This window comes from Scophthalmus maximus, chromosome 14 (assembly GCF_022379125.1).
Source record: "Scophthalmus maximus strain ysfricsl-2021 chromosome 14, ASM2237912v1, whole genome shotgun sequence".
NCBI lineage: Eukaryota > Metazoa > Chordata > Actinopteri > Pleuronectiformes > Scophthalmidae > Scophthalmus > Scophthalmus maximus.
The window spans coordinates 5,050,801-5,071,976 of record NC_061528.1 but is presented as its reverse complement, the minus strand read 5'-3'; the positions used below and the strand labels follow the sequence as shown (position 1 = coordinate 5,071,976).

At 44.0% G+C, this 21,176-nt stretch overlaps 1 protein-coding gene across 2 annotated transcripts in view; it reads left to right on the top strand.

The window, feature by feature from the left end:
- Positions 1 to 21,176, top strand: part of plekhm3 (pleckstrin homology domain containing, family M, member 3) — a 31,875-nt gene that overhangs the window by 3,363 nt on the left and 7,336 nt on the right. For both annotated transcript variants that reach the window (XM_035604926.2, XM_035604925.2), the window contains exons 3-6: positions 2,828 to 3,943; positions 11,225 to 11,370; positions 11,823 to 12,016; positions 15,937 to 16,000. In XM_035604926.2, the coding sequence (XP_035460819.2) occupies positions 2,828 to 3,943; positions 11,225 to 11,370; positions 11,823 to 12,016; positions 15,937 to 16,000 (1,520 nt within the window). The remainder of the gene's footprint in view (positions 1 to 2,827; positions 3,944 to 11,224; positions 11,371 to 11,822; positions 12,017 to 15,936; positions 16,001 to 21,176) is intronic.

The window sequence follows — 21,176 nt, the reverse complement described above, 5'->3', positions numbered from 1 at the left end:
AACTGATCATCTTCAGTGAAATCCTACAATAAACAGCACGTGTCTAAACAGTAAATTATATATATTTTTAATATAACTTCCCATGTTTTTCTCTTACTTTTTTTGTTTAAATAGTTTGCAAATTTCAGTATTGTGTTTTTGTTCTGTTTTTGTTAACTGTCCAAAATCACAATACATCATGTTGAATCAAGCCACTACAGTGATGTATCCTCCTTGTAACGATCTGCAATTTAGCTAAGTTTTCTAATTTGGGTGAACTGACCCTTTTATTTGCATTGGACTTTCCTGATTGGGGATTTATGGTGTGAAGAGCTGTTGTTGCTTTGACTCATTAAACAACAATACAATGTCATCTGAGGTGACTATCTCTTTATGCTTAACACGAGAAACAAGGCCTTTCACAAACGTGCTCACCTCCCCCCCCCTTGCCGCTGTGATGTGGTCGACCGTCCATTCACTGGAAGGCCGCCTCAGCCTTTGAGAGGCTTCGGGAGGACGGACGTCCTGGACTATTTGTGCTGGAGATTGGGGCGTATGCTCTACTCATGTTGAAGCATCCTCAGAGAAAGCAATAATGACAGAAGATGATGATAACTTGAAATGACACAGCTGTGCTATGATAGTCTGTTGCTCGGGGAGAGAGAGCGCACACACACACACACACACACACACACACACACACACACACACACACAGTTTGTTTGTGTGTTTTGGCCAATCCGACGGCCTAAGGAGATCCTGAGGGATCCTGAGGGATAATAGCCTATAATCCTGTCAGCAAATGGACTCAAATGAGGCGAAAGAAGAGGCAACCCAATTACCCGCCTCCTGACACTGGCAGGATTATTTAGTATTAGCATATGTGTGAAAAGGCATCAGGTTATTTAGTTTGGCTGGATGTGCGTTGAAAAGGAGAGAAGTAGGAAAAAAGGGACGGTAATAAGCAGAAGGCAAAGTGATTTGGCTCAGCCCTCATCTTTTCATTCACACTGGAAAAAAACCCTGTCCGGTTTGCCTTTCCATTAGTGACAGCTGGGGATGTTTAGATGGTAAATGGAAATGATGATTATTATCATATACACACTATGCACGTGTATATAAGACCAAACAGTCTTAATCGTTAGCTTTTATTAAAGCTCCTTTATGTTTTATAACAGTGCCTACTGAACTCTAAGGACTGCATTTGCAAAGAAAAAAAGGAATTACAGCAAATCAGCTCATACCATTCCTCTGGATGTGAGGAACCTTTCTCAGCTGTTATTTGGGTTTGGAGTAAATTTAAAAGGTCCCAGAGTCCGGACCAAACAAGGTACAGGAGATGTGAAAGCGCCCTTGGTGAACCCTGTAGAAACACTGTAGATGGATATCACTGATGTGTGTATGCAGATGCACTTTTCATTTGCAGTCTTTATGTAGATTGGTATACAGGAACCCACTGCCATCTGATTTAAAAACAATGTGTTATATTATGATTGGCTCCCTAATCAGTGGGTGAGTTTGCTTATTTAAGGCTGAAGCGGAGGTTTTGTGTCTTGATTGACTCGGGGTCAATCGAGTCAGTGGTTCTGGAGATTCATTCTGCAGCACTGAGGGGAAAGTGTTAATTCTGGTTGAAAGGCTTGCATGTGTTTATTAGACTAATATCGGAGTGCGTTGTCAAAAACCTACCAGGTGGTGATGAAGGCTAATTGAACAGAGCAGTTCTCTTCGCCACAATGCCTAATATTCTCATCTCGACCCTCCCAAGCGTGAAGACCGCCAATCAACCAGACTTGACTCCTGCTCGACTTATTTGCATATCCATTTGTTCCTTTTAGCGGAAAAATTGTTAACATGCAAAGTCCGAGACGCAGAGTGACACCGCGTCCGCTGCCGTTGTGATAAGATTGATGAGGCTCTTGACTCGCACACCCTTTAAGTTAACAGGAGCTGGGACGGATTTAGCATTTTTTTTCCCTTTTCCCCCCTCGAGTGATTCAGGACGTTAAAGAAACAAAAGTCAATATCTGTCAATTAGACGGCTTCTGTTTGGGGTTTACAATTAAATCAGGATGGGTGAGGGGAGGGATGGAGGTCATTGTTGTAATTTTTGAGTAAACCCATCTGCCCATTAAGCACCGATTTAAAGATTTGCAGGTCAAAATATGTCTTGATGTTTGGAACAGTGGTGATTGAAGTATTTCAATGTGAAGTACAACTTAACTACGTATTGATGAAATACTGTCTACACAATGATGTCAAAAAATGTGACTTTAAAACCGAATGCGACTTGTGTCTTATTCTGGACACTTGCACATCTTTTGGTCTAATGATTACCAAACCAGAGAACTGCAGCTCTTAAAATATGTTTTCACTTCTCACTTTTCTCCGCACTATCTGAAGTTTTTTTTTTCTGGCCTGTTCTATAGAGTAGGAGTAGGAGAAGGTTCTGCTCTCTCTCTCCGCTTCTCATTCTAGGGAAGTGAGATTGAAACAAAACAGGAACTAGTTGTAACTGATGAAATCTTTGTCAGTGTTTGGTTCAACTGGGCAATGTGAAACGTTGTGGTGTGGTGTGCGGTGAAGTTTGTTTTTCATGGCTTCAAATAATTGCTTTTGCCAACACTCACAAAGTATCGAGCTGCAAACGTTTCAGTGGGTGAATGTTGGATACCTAAAAAGGTTCTCCACTACCAAAGTGATATCTCTCGAAATAATCAAAACTGAAGAAAATCTGAAGACCTTTCCCTGGTTGGAAGGTGTTTATTGAAAATAAAACTGTGTTGTGTCAGCTGTGCTAACACAAACATTTACTCATCTATTTTTTTCCCTCGGTGGCTCTGTCCAGCTGATAAAAGCAGCAGTGGCAGTGTGGTGAAGCAGGGCGCGATGGAGCAGCGTGAGGGGCCACGGGGCCGCTGGACACACTGTCACGTTGAGCTGACGCCGTGCGAGCTCCGGCTCTACACTCTGGACAGCAGCGCCAACCGCCAGCTGGGCACTGCCTACTCCCTGTCACACTGCCAGAGCGTCATCTCGCCAGCGCCCTACGGCCAGCCGGGCCAGATCGGCCAGCCCGCCGATCAGCGCACGTTGCAGGCTTTGTTCTTCAACAGCACGCGTCTCCAGCTGAGGGCGGCCAGCCAATGGGAGGCTCTGCAGTGGAGGCGGCTGATGTGGGAGAAGGTGCAGGCGGTCCGACCGGTGAGGCAGGAAAACCGCCCGTGTAAGACGGCGGTGGAACACCAACAGGTCAAGTTTGCTGCACCCATGTCCCCCTCGTCGTCCCCCTCTCCTTCAGGGCTCGACACCAGGCCCGACGAAGAGAGCGACACCCCCACCTCAGCGGAGGCCTCGCTGTCTCTCCAGTCTAACTCTGGCAACATGAGCAGACCCACCACCCTCCCGCTGTTCACCCAACGCTGCCAGGACGTCCTCAGAGCAGGTCTTCTGCACCAGCTGATGGACCAGAACAACTGGCGGAGCTTCACTTTCGTCCTGACCAGATCTGCTCTCCAAGCCTTCCCCACCGAGGGGCGTGGGTCCGTGTCCAAGTCTCTCCACCAGTACTCCCTGGCCTCCTGCCTGGCCGTGCAGCAGGATCAGGAACCGGAGAACGGAGAGACGTGGAAGGACAGAAGGGAACATTTCCAAGTAGTTTTCCCCAAAGACGTGCTCCGACTGCGGGCTGACGATCACCTCAAGGCGCGGGAATGGGTGGAGACCCTGCGAGAGGCAGTGGGAGCGCAGAGGCCTGCACAAGGAGAAGGAGGAGGAGGGGGCGAGTCGGGAGACGGAGCTCCAGGCCTCCAGGGAGTGCTGTTAAGATCCAGACCGTCTCGTGAGAGGAGGCAGCGGGAGGCCCAGAGAGCCAAGAGGCAGTCGGTCACCACCAGCTTCCTCAGTATCCTCACGTGTCTGGCTGTGGAGAAGGGGCTCACCGCTCAGAGCTTCAGATGTGCAGGTGAGTGGCCCACACACACGCATATATATACAAAGTTGTATGATTGTTTAAATAATGTTGAACAGATGCACGTTTTCCTTGGTGTTTTTCCAGTATTTAGTCTTCACCCTATCTCATATCCAGGACCATCACAGCCTCTCTCCTCCTTTAGTATTATTATTATTATTATTATTATTATTCCTCTCCGTCACCACACCACACCAGGCCCTTTGACAGCCCCACAAATGGCAGGCGGTGCTTTTACTCTCCCTGGGTGTGAAATGAGGGTTTCCTCTCTCTCTCTCTCTCTCTCTCTCTCTCTCTCTCTCTCTCTCTCTCTCTTAGGAGGGCTTTGAATAATCACCGCTCACCCTCCTTTTTTATTTGTAACAACTGGCTTATTAATGCAAGGCTGTCCTGAAAGGCCAGCTGAAATGGGAACAAGGACCGAGGCCGTCCGGGGGCAACTGATGATAATTGGGAGGCTTAAAGCACCGGAGGAGAGGGAAAAAATGGATGAATGAATGAATGAATGAATTGAGAGCGAATGAAAGCGGCCTGGGGATGCGGCGGCGGTGGTCAGGCCTGATCGTGGCTGTTTGATTGAAGGGTCTCCGGGTGGAGCTGGATGTGAGGGACAGCTGGATATGTCCATTTTTCTATACAGAGCACACCTTCAGCTCGCTCGCTCCCATTTATTTCCCGCCTTTTTTTCTTTCTTTCGGTTTCCTTTCACCAGTTCATTCAGAGCTTCTTCGTCTCCTGCAGTGTTTCTTAGCAGGTCTTGGAAAAAAATGTATTGTACTGTATTCTAAATCCACGAGGTTTCTTAAAGATCAAAAAATTATCAATTTAAAGAATTACAATTTTTTAATTTTAAATAAATCGTGCTCTTTGCTGTTTTTCTATCCACTGCCCTTCCCCCCGACTCTCACCTCTTCTTGGCTAATTTTTATTGAGATGTGAAAAAACCCGTGGAAATCTAGCTGTCATAAAAAGGAATATGGCGCCATCTCTGAATGCGACATGCAGCTCTCCATAATACATTCATGCTCGCTAGTGGTCGGATTATTAAGATGCAGGCTCATTTGTTTTTCCTCTGTGTCCTGGATGTTCAAATCTGAATTCTACATCTTGGAATTTGCAGGTCTGAATTTCACCGAACACATGAGCTTCTGAATATGTAGCAGGTGAAATATCTATCAGAACTTGAGAACATTGAGATGACCAAGGAAGAATTGTTTGTGTTGCGCAACTTGATATTGACTCCTGAAAATGTCCCAGTGTCAAATTCAGACCACATGAATTCAGATGGTTTTCAAAGTCTAATATATTTCATTTAAGTCCTTTCAGTGGTATTTAATTTTCAACACTTGTCAGTAGTGTTGAAATTTCAAATGTTGATTCAATTAAAAAAAATTATGCCAATGTTCTTTGCTTCCATAGCCTTTTTCTGTAACTTACTACAATATTCCCGTCACTGGTAAATCAGTCTTGACGTGGCTGCTGTCGTCTTATAAAAAATAACATTTACACAGATAGAATATTGTCTGACCTGTAGACCTGTCCATCTATGATAAACACTCACACAGGCCATCCAAACTCCATCAGCCTGATTCATCAAACGCATTCATCCTCTGTTCTTAACCTGAGTGCACATCTGATTATTCATATATGAAGCCACTAATCTAATGAAAGATCTGCTTGATGGTGGCGACAAGCAAAAGCCCTAATGTTCAGTGTGCTACTTTCGTTTCAACTCATTTCTCTTTGAACTTGATTCAGCTCGGCCCCTTTGCATATGCATGCTACGTCCATCCATACATATCCAGCGATCGGTTATTTAACATCAAAATGTTAAAATGTATTCAACTAATTACACATGGGAGCCGCTGCGTTTCTGATTCCTTTTGAAAGGAAACAGTTCATGTTCGTTTGTTTGAAGACCCTGGCTACCCCCATCACCTTGCACGCAAAAACGCATGCACAAGCATTGTGTAGAGTTTTTGCTCTGGTTTTGGTGACCCCTGTTGTTGCACTGGAGCACATTCTCAGGCCCCTGACACCCCACGTGAATCTGTTGGATGTGGGGGTGGTGGTGGCGGGTGGCAGGGAGGGGGGGGGAGTGGGGGGAGTGGGGAGTCAGGAGATATGAGGGAAAGGAGGAAGTAGGAGGTGAGCTGACATCAAACGACACAGTTTCTCTCTTCAACTCACACATACATACGCGCACACACACACACACACACACACACACACACACACACACACACACACACACACACACACACCCTTGGACAATTTTTGTGGGGGCCCGTCATTGGCATTGTGCATTCCCTAGCTCTTAACACTAACCTCAACCATCACAACTGACCATACCCCCTAACCCCCCAACCCTAAAACCAAGTCTCAAACCTCAAAGTTTGGTTGTCAGACCCCAATGACAAATATAGTAAAGCACACACACACACACACACACACACACACACACACACACACACACACACACACACACAAGGGGCGTGCGTGCACACATTCATGAACTTACTCATAGTACTCCCCATTTGTGCATATTATCATTTGAGTGTTTGGTCGGTGTGAATGAGACACATCAAAGCTCGGGGCTTCGCTTGTCTTTCCAGTTTTAATTCACACACACGTGTACATAGCGCGAGCGCGCCCGCGCGCGCACACACACACACACACACACACACACACACACACCCACCCCCACCCACCCACCCACACACACACACACACACACACACACACACACACACCAGTGTCCTCTGAGAGGTGTGGTGGTTTGAACCAGCGGCGGGCAGATGAAAGCGTGAGCCCCTTTTTGCCCCAATGTCATCTCTCTCTCTCTCTCTCTCTCTCTCTCTCTCTCTCACCCTGGGGAGGTCAATGTGACTCTCTCTCTCTCTCTCTCTCTCTCTCTCTCTCTCTCTCTCACACTACAGAGAGCCGCAGTACAATCGTTAGACCTTTTGAGCTACGTTTCAATTCCCATTCATCTTTCCCTCTGTCCCTTCCTCCCAGAAAGACCCATAAAAGATGAGAGAGACCAGCAGAGAAAGCGGTTGTTGCTCTGTGCTGGAAACAGTGGAAGTAGTTTCCAGCGGAAAGTATTATTTAAAGGTTTCTCTTAACATTTAAGAAAACAGCACACAGAATATTATTTTGGCCTCTTGTTTGTGTTCTTTTGGGATGCAGTTTAACTATTGATAATTGTTTTTCAGACATAAAATGTCTTCAAACCTGAAGGAAGTTAGTTTGTATTAAAATGTTTATACTGCTATTGATCAATTAACTAATATCACTGACCAAAGAATGTTCTGCCAATATTCATCAGGCTTTCTTTCTTTCTTTGTTTCTTAATTTTTTCCTTTGGCAATGTTTGAAACGTTGCAGCGATGTTTTTCTTCTTGGACGCTCTCCGTAGAGGGTCGACGTCATTGCAATGTCCCTCACACTCTGTCTGATCAGTCACTAAAACACCAATTTCCTCACACAAGGCCTTGTGTCGAGTCAGAAGCAGTTAACCGTTTGTTTTTCCAATGCACGGTCGAGTAAATAGCTAATTGTGTTTGTCCGTCATTATTCGAGGACGACCGCTGCACCTTAAGGCTCTTCCTGTGCCCCCTATTTGAAATTATTAAACAAATACATGCTGTCCACATGAGTTCTGCTCATTGGCGAGACTTCCTGCTCTGGCTACTTGTTGAGGTTTAGGTCTTTTCTTTCCATTGCCCCACATCATCTGTTGAGCAGAGCTGCCGCTGCGGTAGAAGTATACTTTGGCCGTCATGTTTGTGCACATGTGGGTGTGTTCTCCTCTTGTCCTCATGATATAGAATTTGAGGTTAAGGTTAAAGGTTGTTATTTAGTTTTGCGTTGTTTCTTTTTATAGGCTACATATACATATGCGTCTTTGTTCCTCCGGTCGTGCGAGGAACAGACCAAATTTGAGGCCACAGTTGGCCCGAACGTCGGCCCCGGTGGTCAGCTGAGTCCTCGAAGTGACACACTTGTTTTTACTGACTGGTGACCATCCCCTCTGCCTGCTGGCTCCCAACCCGTGGTCTGAGGTTTGTTGAAAGAGAATCCACCCCAACAACAGCATGAGCTCACTGCTTATAATTAGCCTACCTAGGCCTGGGTACCACACGTGTTCGATCATGGTTCCCTTAAGATAAGATAAGACTTTTTCCAGCTTATCCAAAGGGAAAACACACATCCTTTGTTTAAACTTTGGACAGTGTGTGAAAATGGATGTGGATAGCTCATAGCTCTTCCATCGGTTTGTTTGGGGTACAGTGAAAATGGCAGAAAGCTTTGCAGAATGTGAACAGCCAGACCACATCTGAAGGGGCTTTGGGAGGTGGACTCAGATGCAAATGCCGTTTGCAGAGTTTGGCCACACTCTCAAGAAAAACATTTAAGATAAAAGGCCGCCTGACTCGAGCCACTCGTCCAAAAGCTCCGGGCAACCCTGAAAAAGATCAAATAAGTAGAGCCCATTCAGCAGCTTTGCTTTTGCAAAGTTCCCGAGGGACCGATATATGACGACCGTCGTATGGCTGACGGAGGTCACTGAGTCAGCTCCAGTGGTGGAAAACCTTCTGCACTGTAATTGCAGATGTTTTGTTAGGCCATCGGTAGGCCGTCTACAGATTCATACAGCCGCCTCCATCTGTCTCACGACCTTCCCCCTGCAAACTGTACTCGTCCCTCAGGCCTATGACGCCCGCACTAACTTCCCTGGATGTGTGATCACTGTGATCGCAACATGGGGAAAAATTGAGATACAGATAAGACTTATTTATACCAGTTGTTAGATACAAAGTCCCATGATGTAGTGTCAACACGAGCTGGACATTTTACAGTCGATTAGGGCTGCAACTTGCGATTATTTTCATTATCGAGTATCTGTCGATTATTTTCTCGATTAATCGATCAGTTTTTTGTCCATAAAATGTCATAAAATGGTGAAAAAAGCTGAAATCAGAGAATTCTTCCTTTTTTTTAATCGATTAATCAATTATCAAAATAGTTGCCGATTAATCTAGAAGTTGATAACTAATTGATAAACTGTTGCAGCTCTACAGTTGATACATTTTCTGTCTGTGGTGGATAAATTATTAAATGTCTGTGTTTTAACGACAAAAATTATAGGAATTATCACCACTGGTTATATTCGAATTAACCAGTGATTTAGGAAATAAATCATCTGATGAATCAATGGTGCCAGTGATTATTAGTTACAGCTGTAGTCCGTGTATGTGCGGCTGACAAACAGGACAGTTTTTCTCTCTGTTGGTCAGATCAAGTAGGATCCAGCTCTCGGAGCTGATTACGACTTGTCTTTTTTCAGACGTCAGATTCTTGTCTGTGTTAGATACAGGACCTGAACTAACTTCTCTTCAGTCTCTTCTCTTTATCTGTCCCTGTTTGATCTTGCGCTTCTTCTCTTCTCACTCAATTCTCTCTCTCCTCCCATCTCTCGATCAGTCTCCAACTCATTCTTTCTGGGTTTTTTCTCTGTTGTTTCCCTTCTTTCAGCCCGGGGTTGCTTCTTGTGTTGAAGCTCCACTGACAAAACAGGCCGACACACGTCCTCCTCCTTCCTCTGTCTTCCTCTTCTTCTCTGTTTTTCTCTTTCCAGGCCTCTGTTTTCGAAAAGACCCCGAGATAAAGGTTTTCCCGTCTTCTTTTCTTCTCCACCTCTCTTCGCTTGCTGTTTTTCCTTCCAGGCCCCATGTGCCTCCCTCCCCAGATTGCGAGGATAAGGGACACCTGTCACAGTGAAAATGAACTTTAAAGGGTCTGGCAGACAAAGCAGGCCGCGGGGCAGCGATCGGGATGAATAGAGCAGAGGATCTGTTGGTCTTTTAGTTCCACAAAACACTTTTTGTCTTGAGAGTCTGCTGTTGTGACTACTGGACGGAGGCGAGACTACACACTCATCTGAGGGATTACTTCAGATGAGTGTGGCAGGTAGATTTTTGCAGACCTGGAAATTGAAATTGGAGGAAGTGTTGAATATGAACTGTCGGGAAAATATTGAACATCAGCAGGTCAGTCATGATACTGAAGAACAATCATGTGGGTTTTATGAGTTTTAGGGCCTGATTGGACCAAATTCACTCAGATAGTCTTGTGTACATTACTAGCAAATGACACCTCATGATGAAATTGGATTTTAAACTGTTGGCGTAAGAACGCCACATTTTGTTTTGTGATTAGAAATCTGAGATATAAAAAGATAGATCATTTACTGTAGCCTGAACTTTAACCATAAAAGATACAACATGACAGTAATTTAAGATCTTTATATCGTTTTATTCTCCAATTTCTTTGGTTACTTAAATTGGTGAATGAGTGACTGAAGTAGTTTTATAGCTGTTCGTCCTTAAGGCCACGCTCGAAGCCGGCTGTCATAAAGAGGGGCAAGATGCAGTAGTTGTTGGAAGTATGGTGATAATACGGTGACACTTTATCTATCCTGAAACATTCACAGTGTTGCAAACGTTTGTCCATATGCATGTGTATAGCTGATTATTTAAAAAAAACAGAGTCTGAGAGAGAAGCTCGGACACAGCTTAACTTTTCTTAACTTTTGCAGTTTAACCTCCCACATATCTGGGAAATCAACTGCGGAAAAGTGTCCACACATCCACAAAATTGTTGGTTACCAATTCCATCTTGAAGTTCAAAAAAATACGTGATGTAAAGCATACTGATGCATTAGTTTCTTTTTCTTAAATAACTTCTGTTCACCTGAGTATTTTTATAAATAGTCTTTTCCCCCCGCAATAAATCAGAATATAACTAAAATGAATGTGATAGATGCATATTGTATTATGTTGGGCTCAGACTTCTTTTAAGACGCAGACTATCTCGTTTATTATCTACAGGTTTATTCGGATGGATTAGTGTGGTATGTAGTGAGGGGCAATAAACTGACACATATTAACGCCAAAGTGATTTGCTCCACAACCTTTGTGTTCTCTCGATCGTCCTGCTCCAGCAGACTGCTGACACCAGCAGCTGTCTGGTGCAACACTTGAGGGCCAGTTATCAGGTTAGGACCCATAAATGTTGTCCAATAAGTCTGAGTTGTTTTTGACGACGTTTGTTGCATTTGTTTGAATCCCTCTTTCACACACGCACTTTTCATAAAAGTGGTTTTATAGTGATTTTAGAGAATTTCAGACTTTCTCTAGAGCATCATCCAATACTTTAAAACACACACACACACACACACACTCTCTTACCCGATGACTTTCTCTTCAGGTTGTCAGCGTCCAGTCGGCCTGTCCAGAGGAAAGGCAAAGGTGTGTTACTACAGTGGCTGGTACTACTGCCAGAGCTGCCATCAGGACAACTCCTTCCTCATCCCAGCTCGCCTGCTGCACAACTGGGACACCAGCAAGCACAAGGTGGGAGAGCACACACTACACATCACCTCCACATACTTACTGTACCAGCTGTCTACCAGCGACTGGAACATCAGCAGAGTCTTACAATGTATTGTAAAGTACATGATGACAATCAAACGCCTCCTATACGCCTACTAAAATCTGGTTTCATTTTTACTTCATGTAAGTGCACATCGCTGCAGATGAGAGGAAACAGTTTGACATTTTTCGCAAATTATTACATATTTGCTTCCTAACTAAAACCTGAAGCTACAACCAGGAGACGTTGGCCTAGCTTAGCATAATGAAAGCGATGGGGAACAGCTCGCCTGGCTTCATCCAAACGTTAAGAAAATGATCACACCTTCAATGTTCACCAATCAACTCATTCAATTTAGCTTTTTCATTCCATGGAAACATAGGACAACTTTTGCATTATTGTGCCTGACGTAGACTCCGTTGTGCTCCTCCAGGTTTCCAAACAGGCCAAAGAATTCCTGGAGTTTGTGTACGAGGAGCCGCTGCTCGACGTGCAGCAGCTCAACCCTTGTCTGTACGAGCACTGCGAGCCGCTCAGCACGGTGCTGCGTCTCCGCCAGCAGCTGCAGTCGCTGCGGGCCTACCTGTTCAGCTGCAGGGCAACCATTGCCGAGGACCTCCGACGAAGGTGGGTCAGCGCTGAAATCTGCATGTGATCAAGAAATGTGTGTGTAGGCCACACACCCAAAATAATGGGCTTTGGGGCAACACTGACAATAAAGGTTATAAAAAGGTTAAAAGTTATTTTCTCAGCTTTATTTTTATGTTGAACGGTAACAGCCTGTGTCATCAGTCACGCGGACAGATGAACTTAAATATTTGTTATATTCCCCCCCATTGATGACCGGATGGTTGCTTACACAGAAACGTTAACATCTCCCTGCATGATCTGTGTATGTGTTTATGTGTGTATGTCTGAGTGCATGTGTGTATATTGCCGTAAATTTTAATGGTGTGCATTCCTGCACACACAAAAGATGTGCGCCTGAGTGTGTGTGTGTGTGTGTGTGTGTGTGTGTGTGTGTGTGTGTGTGTGTGTGTGTGTGTGTGTGTGTGTGTGTGTGTGTGTGTGTGTGTGTGTGTGTGTGTGTGTGTGTGTGTGTGTGTGTGTGTGTGTGTGTGTGTGTGTGTGTGTGTGTGTGTGTGTGAGTGAGATGGTCATGGAGGAGGAAGAGGAGGTGGGGGGGTGACTGTTTATCTGAGTGGAGTCCCACACTGAAAGCCTCGTCTGTGAGCTGATGGATGCTCCTCGCCCCCGGTCCAGGTCACTAATACACTCTGATGTGATGGACCATGTCTGAAGGAGAAGCATCCACCTCAGCAAACAGACTGGAAATTCTTTTTGATATCATATCACGATAAACACACACAAAAAAACCCCCATATTTTCTCACGTACCAGTAACAGTATCTAACTTTGATGAAGATGAGCTGTCCAGGCCCAGAGGAATCCCAGAGTCACGATGCTCCGTCCGTCTTACTTCACTGCTGTGGTGATGTTTTCATGTTGGTATGCAGTTCCCTTCTTCACCCCGTACGTAGGTAGAGCTGCATGCTCTTAACAGACAGTTAATCCTTAGTTTCATCAGTCCCTATAGATTTTTCACAGTAGTGTTTTGGAGTTGTCACGGTGCTTCCTGCCACAGACACCGTGCACCATGAAGGGAGATGTTAACCAGCGCCAGTGATTCCTTTAAGTCCCTGTGGTTGTTTTTAACCCTCACTGATAATTCTGCTGCGCCGTGCAGTTGGAGCAGCCGCTGACTGACCTCAATCATCTCTATTTATAGACAAGTTTGTTTAACTGTGGACACATCTAAACTTTTGGTGATGACCTTTTAACCATTTCCAGCTTCACGCGAAATCATCAATTCTTGATTGGACGTCGTCTGAGATCTCTTTTCCTGCGAGGCACCGTTCACATCAACAGATGCACTCAAAATGTTTGAGTGATTTAAAATGACTCACATTTTTTTGCTAACTCGTGACTGCAATTAGCTTTTGTTGATGTTCACACTTTTTACGACATACGTTGATGATCCATTAAATGATAAAACGATACGATTACATTCATATTTACACATTCTCCTTTGGCAGACGCTTTTATCCAAAGCAACTTACGAGGAAGATGAAAATCTAGTTTACTTTCTCTAATTTTTATATTTGGAAAATGTACGGAAGCAGAATTACACACACAGACTTTTAATTAATACCAACATGAGATGCTTTAACTGTAAAATCTGATTAGTTTGTGGTCATTTTTCAGAACATTTTCAGAAACCTTTTTTTCCCAGGTTTGACTAGTAGCTTCTAACCAAACCTACCTAAAAAAAAACCACACTAGTCCAGCCCCCTGTTGCAAAAGCAAAGCAGAGCAGCATCGTGCCGTTCTGTGTTTACTTCTGTCCCATTAGCTAGTGCCGGCTAGTGCCCCGCCACTTCCAAACACTGCAGGATTGATGAGGGCCATGGCGCTAAAACCTTCCCCTAGTCATCCATCTACTTCAGGGGGAATCTGAGGGGAGATGTCTGTTGCGTACAGGCGAGGAGCCGCGGAAACACACAGTCGCGCACATAATAAGCACATGGAACACTGAAGGCTGTGAATATAGAGAGGACTGTGTTTATGACCCCGTGCCGCAGTTCTTCACTATCGGAGATCATTGACAACGCGGTTCAGCAAAGGTGTAAATGAATCTCAGTAGAATAGCAGGTAGTTTTGTTTGTGGTGAATGAGGCCATCCTGAAAACTGAATCCTACGACTGGAGCTTTGTTGTAATGTAACACGGAGGCGAAAGTGTCTTTAGAAATTCATATGCTTGGCCACAAACAACAAGGAAGTCTTTTGTTATTAACACTCTGGTCAGTGGTTTTCCTGAACTTCCTGAAAAGATACCAGTATATCGCCATATACAGTATATATATCAATAAAAAAATATTGATCCTAATCTTGTGTCATGTATGACAGTCTCAATAAAAAGAAAACACAAGTACAACCCGATATATAGAACTTGAATTAAGAAAATAAACATTTACATAAAATGTAAACATCAATTTTTTCTGCATCGTTTATTTTTTGTAAAATCAAAGTTTTCATATTGGTGCAAATCGGCAAACCTAAATACTGATATCAATATTTCTGTGAAAGGTTCACATTGGCCGATATTATCGGCCAATTGCTCGGTCTCGATAGTAGTAGTGTTAGTTATGGTAACAGCAGTTAGAGTGCCTCAGTACTTAAACGTTCAAAAACCCAGTTCTTATCCACCTCGTGTGTGTGTGTGTGTCAACAACTCAAGTCATTAAAACGTTAACAACCTGCAGCTTCCAAATGTATCAGCACTTTTCTGACACTGAGTCCTCACAAAGTGAACGACACAGATAAGAGTCCACTGCAGAGATATTGTCCTGGTTTGCATTAGATTGTAATGTGTTGATTCACTGTCCCCTGGGCACACACACACACACACACACACATTTACAGGACTTCCTACAACTGTTGGTTCACACGCACGTACGTACACAATCAGGTGAGACGCGCCCTCGGTAAACGATCCAAACCTCTGAATCCTAACTGAAGTTTAATGAAAGGCGTGTCTTCTGGACAGGAAGGAGCGTTTGGAAATAAGGAAATGAAATATGGAATTAAATACAATCAGGTCCTAAATAAATATTATGTGTTCGTCAGCTTGTGTGGGTCCGTTTGTAATCTAATTCCTGAAATGTTTTACTTCTCAAGAGCTTTTATCAAGATCAACACACACTTCAAGGGTGTGTTCATCTGGGCACTGACTACACAATAAACAGCACACATCTGTGTGTGTGTGTGTGTGTGTGTGTGTGTGTACGTGTGTGTGTGTACGTGTGTACTGTACTGTATGTGTGTGAGTGTGTTTGATTACTGGAGCCGAGTGTGTGTTGTCTTATGAATGCTGAGGTGGTAACCATTGGTAACGTGCCAAACATAGTGGTTAATCAGTGGTGCCTATCACCGTGAGGCGTCTGGATAACACACACACACACACACACACATACACACATACTTGTGTTTTGGTGACACTCATCAGAGCTTAGACAGGATTTAACATGGTGCCATCCATCTTAGTGCTCTGAGAGGAGCACACACACACACACACACACACACACTTCAACCGAACTCGCCTCCTGTCTGTGTTTTGTCACCTGACGTTAGACGGTGGAAAGTCACTGACTCAAGATTAACATCATCACTTTGTTGAGCAGCGTGAACTGAAACATTGGTGGTTAAACATTTAACAAGTGAGTTGCTGATATTTAAATACAGTGTGTGATCATTGTTCCATATATATATATATATATATATATATATATATATATCCATTTGTGTGTGCATGTGTGTGTGTGTGTGTGTTTTTTCAAGACTGAGGCTTTGATTTAAAATCTGGCCTGCACACTGGATATAGGCAGCCAGTTTCACTCAACAAATCAGAGCTGTAGATTGTTTGTTCATGCATGAACTGCTTCTCAGAATATGATGCATTCAAACTTTCCTCTTGTGTCTTTTCACAGGATCTTCCCCAGGGAATACCTGCTCCAACATATTCACCTATACTCCATGGCAGACCTGCAGCAGGTACAAACATACACACATATACATCCTGACATACATGTGTACTTTAGGAAAATTTTAGGTGAATATCCAAAGTTTAATGCTTCGTTTAAGCCTTATTAAACTTAAATGTTCGCTGGGTGTTGCAGCGTAGTTCAAGATCTCAGAATTTCTGCACACATTTTAAATTGTGTCAGTGATACATAAGGTAAGGAGTCAAAAACTCTGGTCTGAACTTCGACCAAATATACAGATACTTTTTTTCTTGCTGTTGCAATAATTCCTTTTATGTATTAAAATTTGCTGAATGACTAAATTCACTACGACAGCTATTTTAGGAATTTACTGAGCCTTGTTGGAGGTCATGTTGTCAGCCCTGTCCGTTTGTTTGTTTGTTGGTTGGTCCGTCGGTTTGTTTGTTTGTCACCAGGATTACACAAAAACTACTGAGCAGATTTCCATAAAACTTGGTGGAAGGCCAAGAAAGAACCCACCAAATTTTGGAGCAGATCCAGGATATTTATAATTTTGAGCGGCTTGATTGAATCTAAGGAGACTGTCGGGCCTTGGCGGTGCTATGGGCCATTTCCGATTGTGATCTGTTTTACACCTTCAATAGGAACAAAAACGGGCCACAGATGGGTTTCAAAGTATTTCTACCAACACATTGTCGATTTTGAGTCTTTCCACGGGATTTAATGAAAGAAAGAACAAATATAGTATAGTTCTTGTTTTATCCTTTAAGTAAACACAACATCTCCTTTGGTTTTGTTGGCAAGTGTCCATGTCACAGTGGTGACGAGAGCAGCTAATACCCTCTAATGGTCCCATTTAAAAAGGGGTTACCTCCTGATCCAGGAAAAAAATCTCTCAACAACTCTCGATGTGCATTGTCACATGTTATATATGCACATTATATTGCAAACTTTCATATCCCTACCGCTGGTCCTGCTGTGGGTAACAGTTACACTGCCCACCTCCCAGTTTAAATTTGTTAATTTTTTTTAGATTAAACACTGAAAAAAAGGGGGAAACGCACCAGGGCCTTTCAGCAGTTCAGTATCTAGTGGTTGAACTGATTTTTCTGGGTTGGGGGGGCGTGGGCGTCAGAGGAAAAGCGACTACAAATGACTCAAAAGTTCCTTTGTTTGTCATTATGTTCATTATGTTGTACCCTGCCCCATTTCTTTTTCTTTCACCCCTCTCTGACTCGGAGCTCGGCCACAGAGTCTCACGGTGAAAGGGACTGGAGACCCCCCCCTCCTCCCCCCCACAATCTGTGTCTCTCTGCTCCACTAATTGGTCACATTCAGAATCAACAGGCAGAAAAACAAAGCGTGACATCCCTGCATTTTTCCCAACATCCCCCTCGGCCTCACACACACTCGGTTTATCGTGTGTGTATATGTGTGTGTGTGTGTGTGTGTGTGTGTGTGTGTGTGTGTGTGTGTGTGTGTGTGTTCTTCACTCTACTTACATAAACTCATAAAACCTCAAACTGGTGATTTAGTTCTATTTTTTATACTTTAGTAGAGTCGTCTCCCCCCCCTCCCTCTAACCTCCCCCTCTCCCCTCCCTCCCCTCTTGGAGATTCTCAAGCACTCTTCCTCCTAATTGGTTTTCCATAATAACAAGCTTGTTTCTTTTGATTCACCTCCTGAATAAAATGGTGCTCTTAATCAACATGGCTTTTTTTGTTGCGGCCCAGAGGTCAGCGGAGGCTAAACTCCCCTGGCGAAAACCCCTGGCCCACACTCCTCCCAACAAATAGCCTCCACCCATATCCCCCTATTAGGAACCAGTTCACTTTGCAATGACCATATGTGTTTGTTTAGCCACTCTGCCCTTTTCCTCCACTGGTTTTAAGGATTGTTACTCAGGGGTGTAAGTAGTAGGAAAGTAGATATGTGTGTGTGTGTGTGTGTGTGTGTGTGTGTGTGTGTGTGTGTGTGTGCAACAGGCTTCCCACAGTGACACCCTGGCATCCCCTCGATTGTCCAGACACACAGAGACACATGTTATCAGAAAGATTTTCCAGTTTCTCCACACGGCCTTTATTTCAGGTAGAGCCTGAGGTGAGGTCGACTGTAGACGCTGACCCGTAGGATGAGGTCAAACAGGATTTCTCATGGGGAATTTGAAACATATATAAGACGATATATATTGTGAAAGATTGAAACTTGTAGGTTTAAAGATAAAAGAGCTTAGGATGAATCTTAATTTAGTTTCCTGCATTAAGGGGTTACTTAGAACAGACACTTTCCAGAGGGCCTGTTGGTGCGAGTGCAAATGTTGCTCCGGACATTTTCCAGAAGTTAGATTGTCATTTATCTCCTGTCATAAAGACACATATTAAAGACTTGTATTATATGAATTATTTGGACGGCATCACCACAAAAAAAGTGTCCTGCTTCTACATATAACTTCTCAACTGATTGGTTACCAAACTTTTTTTGGGAACCCCCTGATAAGAGCGACCTCACTGTGTGTGTGTGCGTGTGTGTGCGCAAGAGGGAGAGGGTGTTATCCAAACAGAGCTCACCCTGGTCTTTCCAGCCCTGTAATCCCAGCTGGCTTTCTAGTTTTGTCAATGGAGCTGCGGTAGTGTGTGTGTGTGTGTGTGTGTGTGTGTGTGTGTGTGTGTGTGTGTGTGTGTGTGTGTGTGTGTGTGTGTGTGTGTTCGTGTGTGTGTGTGTGTTCGTGTGTGTGTGTGTGTGTGTGTGTGTGTGTGAGAGTGTGTGTGTGTGTGTGAGAGAGAGAGAGAGAGGAGGGCAGGCGAACGGCTGTTAAACAGCAGTTTTAGGGGATTAGGAGGTTTTGGAGCACAAAGACTCGACGTGGAGCAGAGAAAGAGGCTGAACTGGAGGGGGAGGAGTCTAAGGGCATGAGTGGAGGGAGAGGAGGTGAAATGTGTGTGTGTTCGGCGTGTGTGTGTGTATGTTGGGTGGGTTATTTGGAGGGAAAGAGGTTAAAGGATGTGAATACATCTGGGAGCTTTGTCCTGTAGGCGGCTCTAGATTGATATTGTGACCATCATCCTGTGAATAGTAATTTTCCACCTTTTCAAACTCCCCAAATTATTTAGCTGCTGCTGCTGCTTCATCCTTTTAAAGTATCATGATCTACATAGTGAAATGTTTTCAGGAGTTCACTTCATTCAAACCTGACAGGACATTTTCAGAAAGAGCGGCTACGCTCGTGCGATATCTGGAATCTGGTGAAAGGGCAGAGGGAGAAGATCCGCTTGTTGGTTTATTAAACTGATTAAACTGTTTTCCCTCTATTTTTTTGCAATTTTTCTCTCCGTATTGAGCGAGTGTTCAATACAGACTTATGTCCGTTTGGAAGTGAAAAGTTTGTTTGAAAGGGGGCTTGACAATAATGTCAATTATTTAATTTGACTTGTAAGCGAGCACCCAAATCACAACTTTCAGACGGCCCCATATCTACAGCATCTGAAGACTGACGACGACGGGTATTGAAATTAGAATTTAGGAATTGACAGCTTTTTACATGACGGTAGCTAAACAACCCTGTCGTATTTATTTTATTAATAATTGAGTTGAATGTCATGAATAAATGTTGAGTTGGCATGATGAGGTGACCTTCATTGTAGGCCGATGTTCATGAGATCTCAATCTGTCAGATGTTTGTTAGTTATTTATTTCTGTTTTGGAAGGTAACCATGATTGAACAATTACAGTTACAGTTAGAAACAACTACTTTTTTTCTCACTCAGCTCTTTCGCTTCCTTTTCGTTTTCCGGGCGAAGTTTGGTGGACATTTAACTTGAAACAGCCTGTTTGTTTAGACGGCTCTAATGTGTTTGTATAAAATCTGCAGTTACTGTATTACTGTTAACCTCATAAAGTTGGAAGGAAAAGGAAATTGGCAAATTGACCTCCTTTCTCACTTATAACACTCTGGAGACAGAAGTCGACCCGACCCAGTCGACCTTGAACGCCCATCGGAGCGCTGAGAGATCTGCCAGCGGTCTGACTGCTGGTTGACCCAGACACTCGGAGAACGGCACCATCGATATTTGGCTTCGCCCTCGTCTTTGTTGAATGGGCGAGTGTGCAAATTAAAAATGGGTTGAACTCTGAAGTTCTGCTCTCTGAGTGGGTTGTCCCGGCGTCAACCCTGCTGGTCAGCGCCACTTTGATTAAGCTAATAAGAAATGTCCACTTGATATTTATAGCGAGCCGTCCCAGCAGGGGTTCGGGAATTTATAGAAATTAATGTCCTGGGCTTTTTGTTTCTGGGGGTAATTCTGTGTTGATCATGAAAAATTGCGTCCTACACGAGGCTCGATTTGATTTACATGTTTTCTTCACCGTTGCCCCTTTCCCCTCTTTTCATCTGTCCCTTTACTTTTGTCACCCTCCATCCATCTTGCTGTGCCTCCCTCCCCGTCGTCACCGGCGTCCCTCCAGAGCAGCCGTCAGCCACCAGAGCTGTTCTGCCAGTCGTTTGATTCTGCCCAGTCCAATTATAGAGGACCTTAATTACTGCGGCTGTCAGCCTCCATCAGGAGAACCATTCGTCATGTGGACTGGGCTGGACCGGGCTGAGCCGTCTCTGTAGGTTTGGTGTGTGGGCGGTGCTGGACACAGTTCGTATACTTGGGGGAAAGAAAGTTAATTTTTTATTAACCCTAAACCGGTTTATTTTCAACCGACCATCTGATTGCGCACGATGAGGCTAATTTCAAGGCAACAACATTGTTTAGTCTGTAAAATTTTAAAAAAAAAGTTTACTTTCCCAAAGCCCTGAAGGTGATGTCTTCAGATTGGTTGTTTCGTTTGGCCCATAGACTGCGAATGAAAATGGACCGGAAAATGAAGCCCATGCGTACGTTCAGTGCCTGAAGCCTGTATTCTCTGGAATGACCAGCAGAGGGCGACTCCCTGGTTGCGCAAAGAAAACTGTTTCTATAGAAATCTATGAGTAAATGGCACTACTACTGCTCCCTTGATTTATAACGTCAGTATACATTTAGCTGAGGAGTTCATTGTCTCAATCGCTAGTTTCAAGTCTTCTTCAACACAGCACGATGTTCATTTTGTAAATTATGGTCCCATTTAGAGTAAAATAGACGTCCCGAAGTGTGGATACAGCGTGATCGACAACTGCTCCGTCCAATTGGTGCATGGTTGTGGAGCTCGCAGTCAGACCCACCCCCCAATTCTACGTCCTG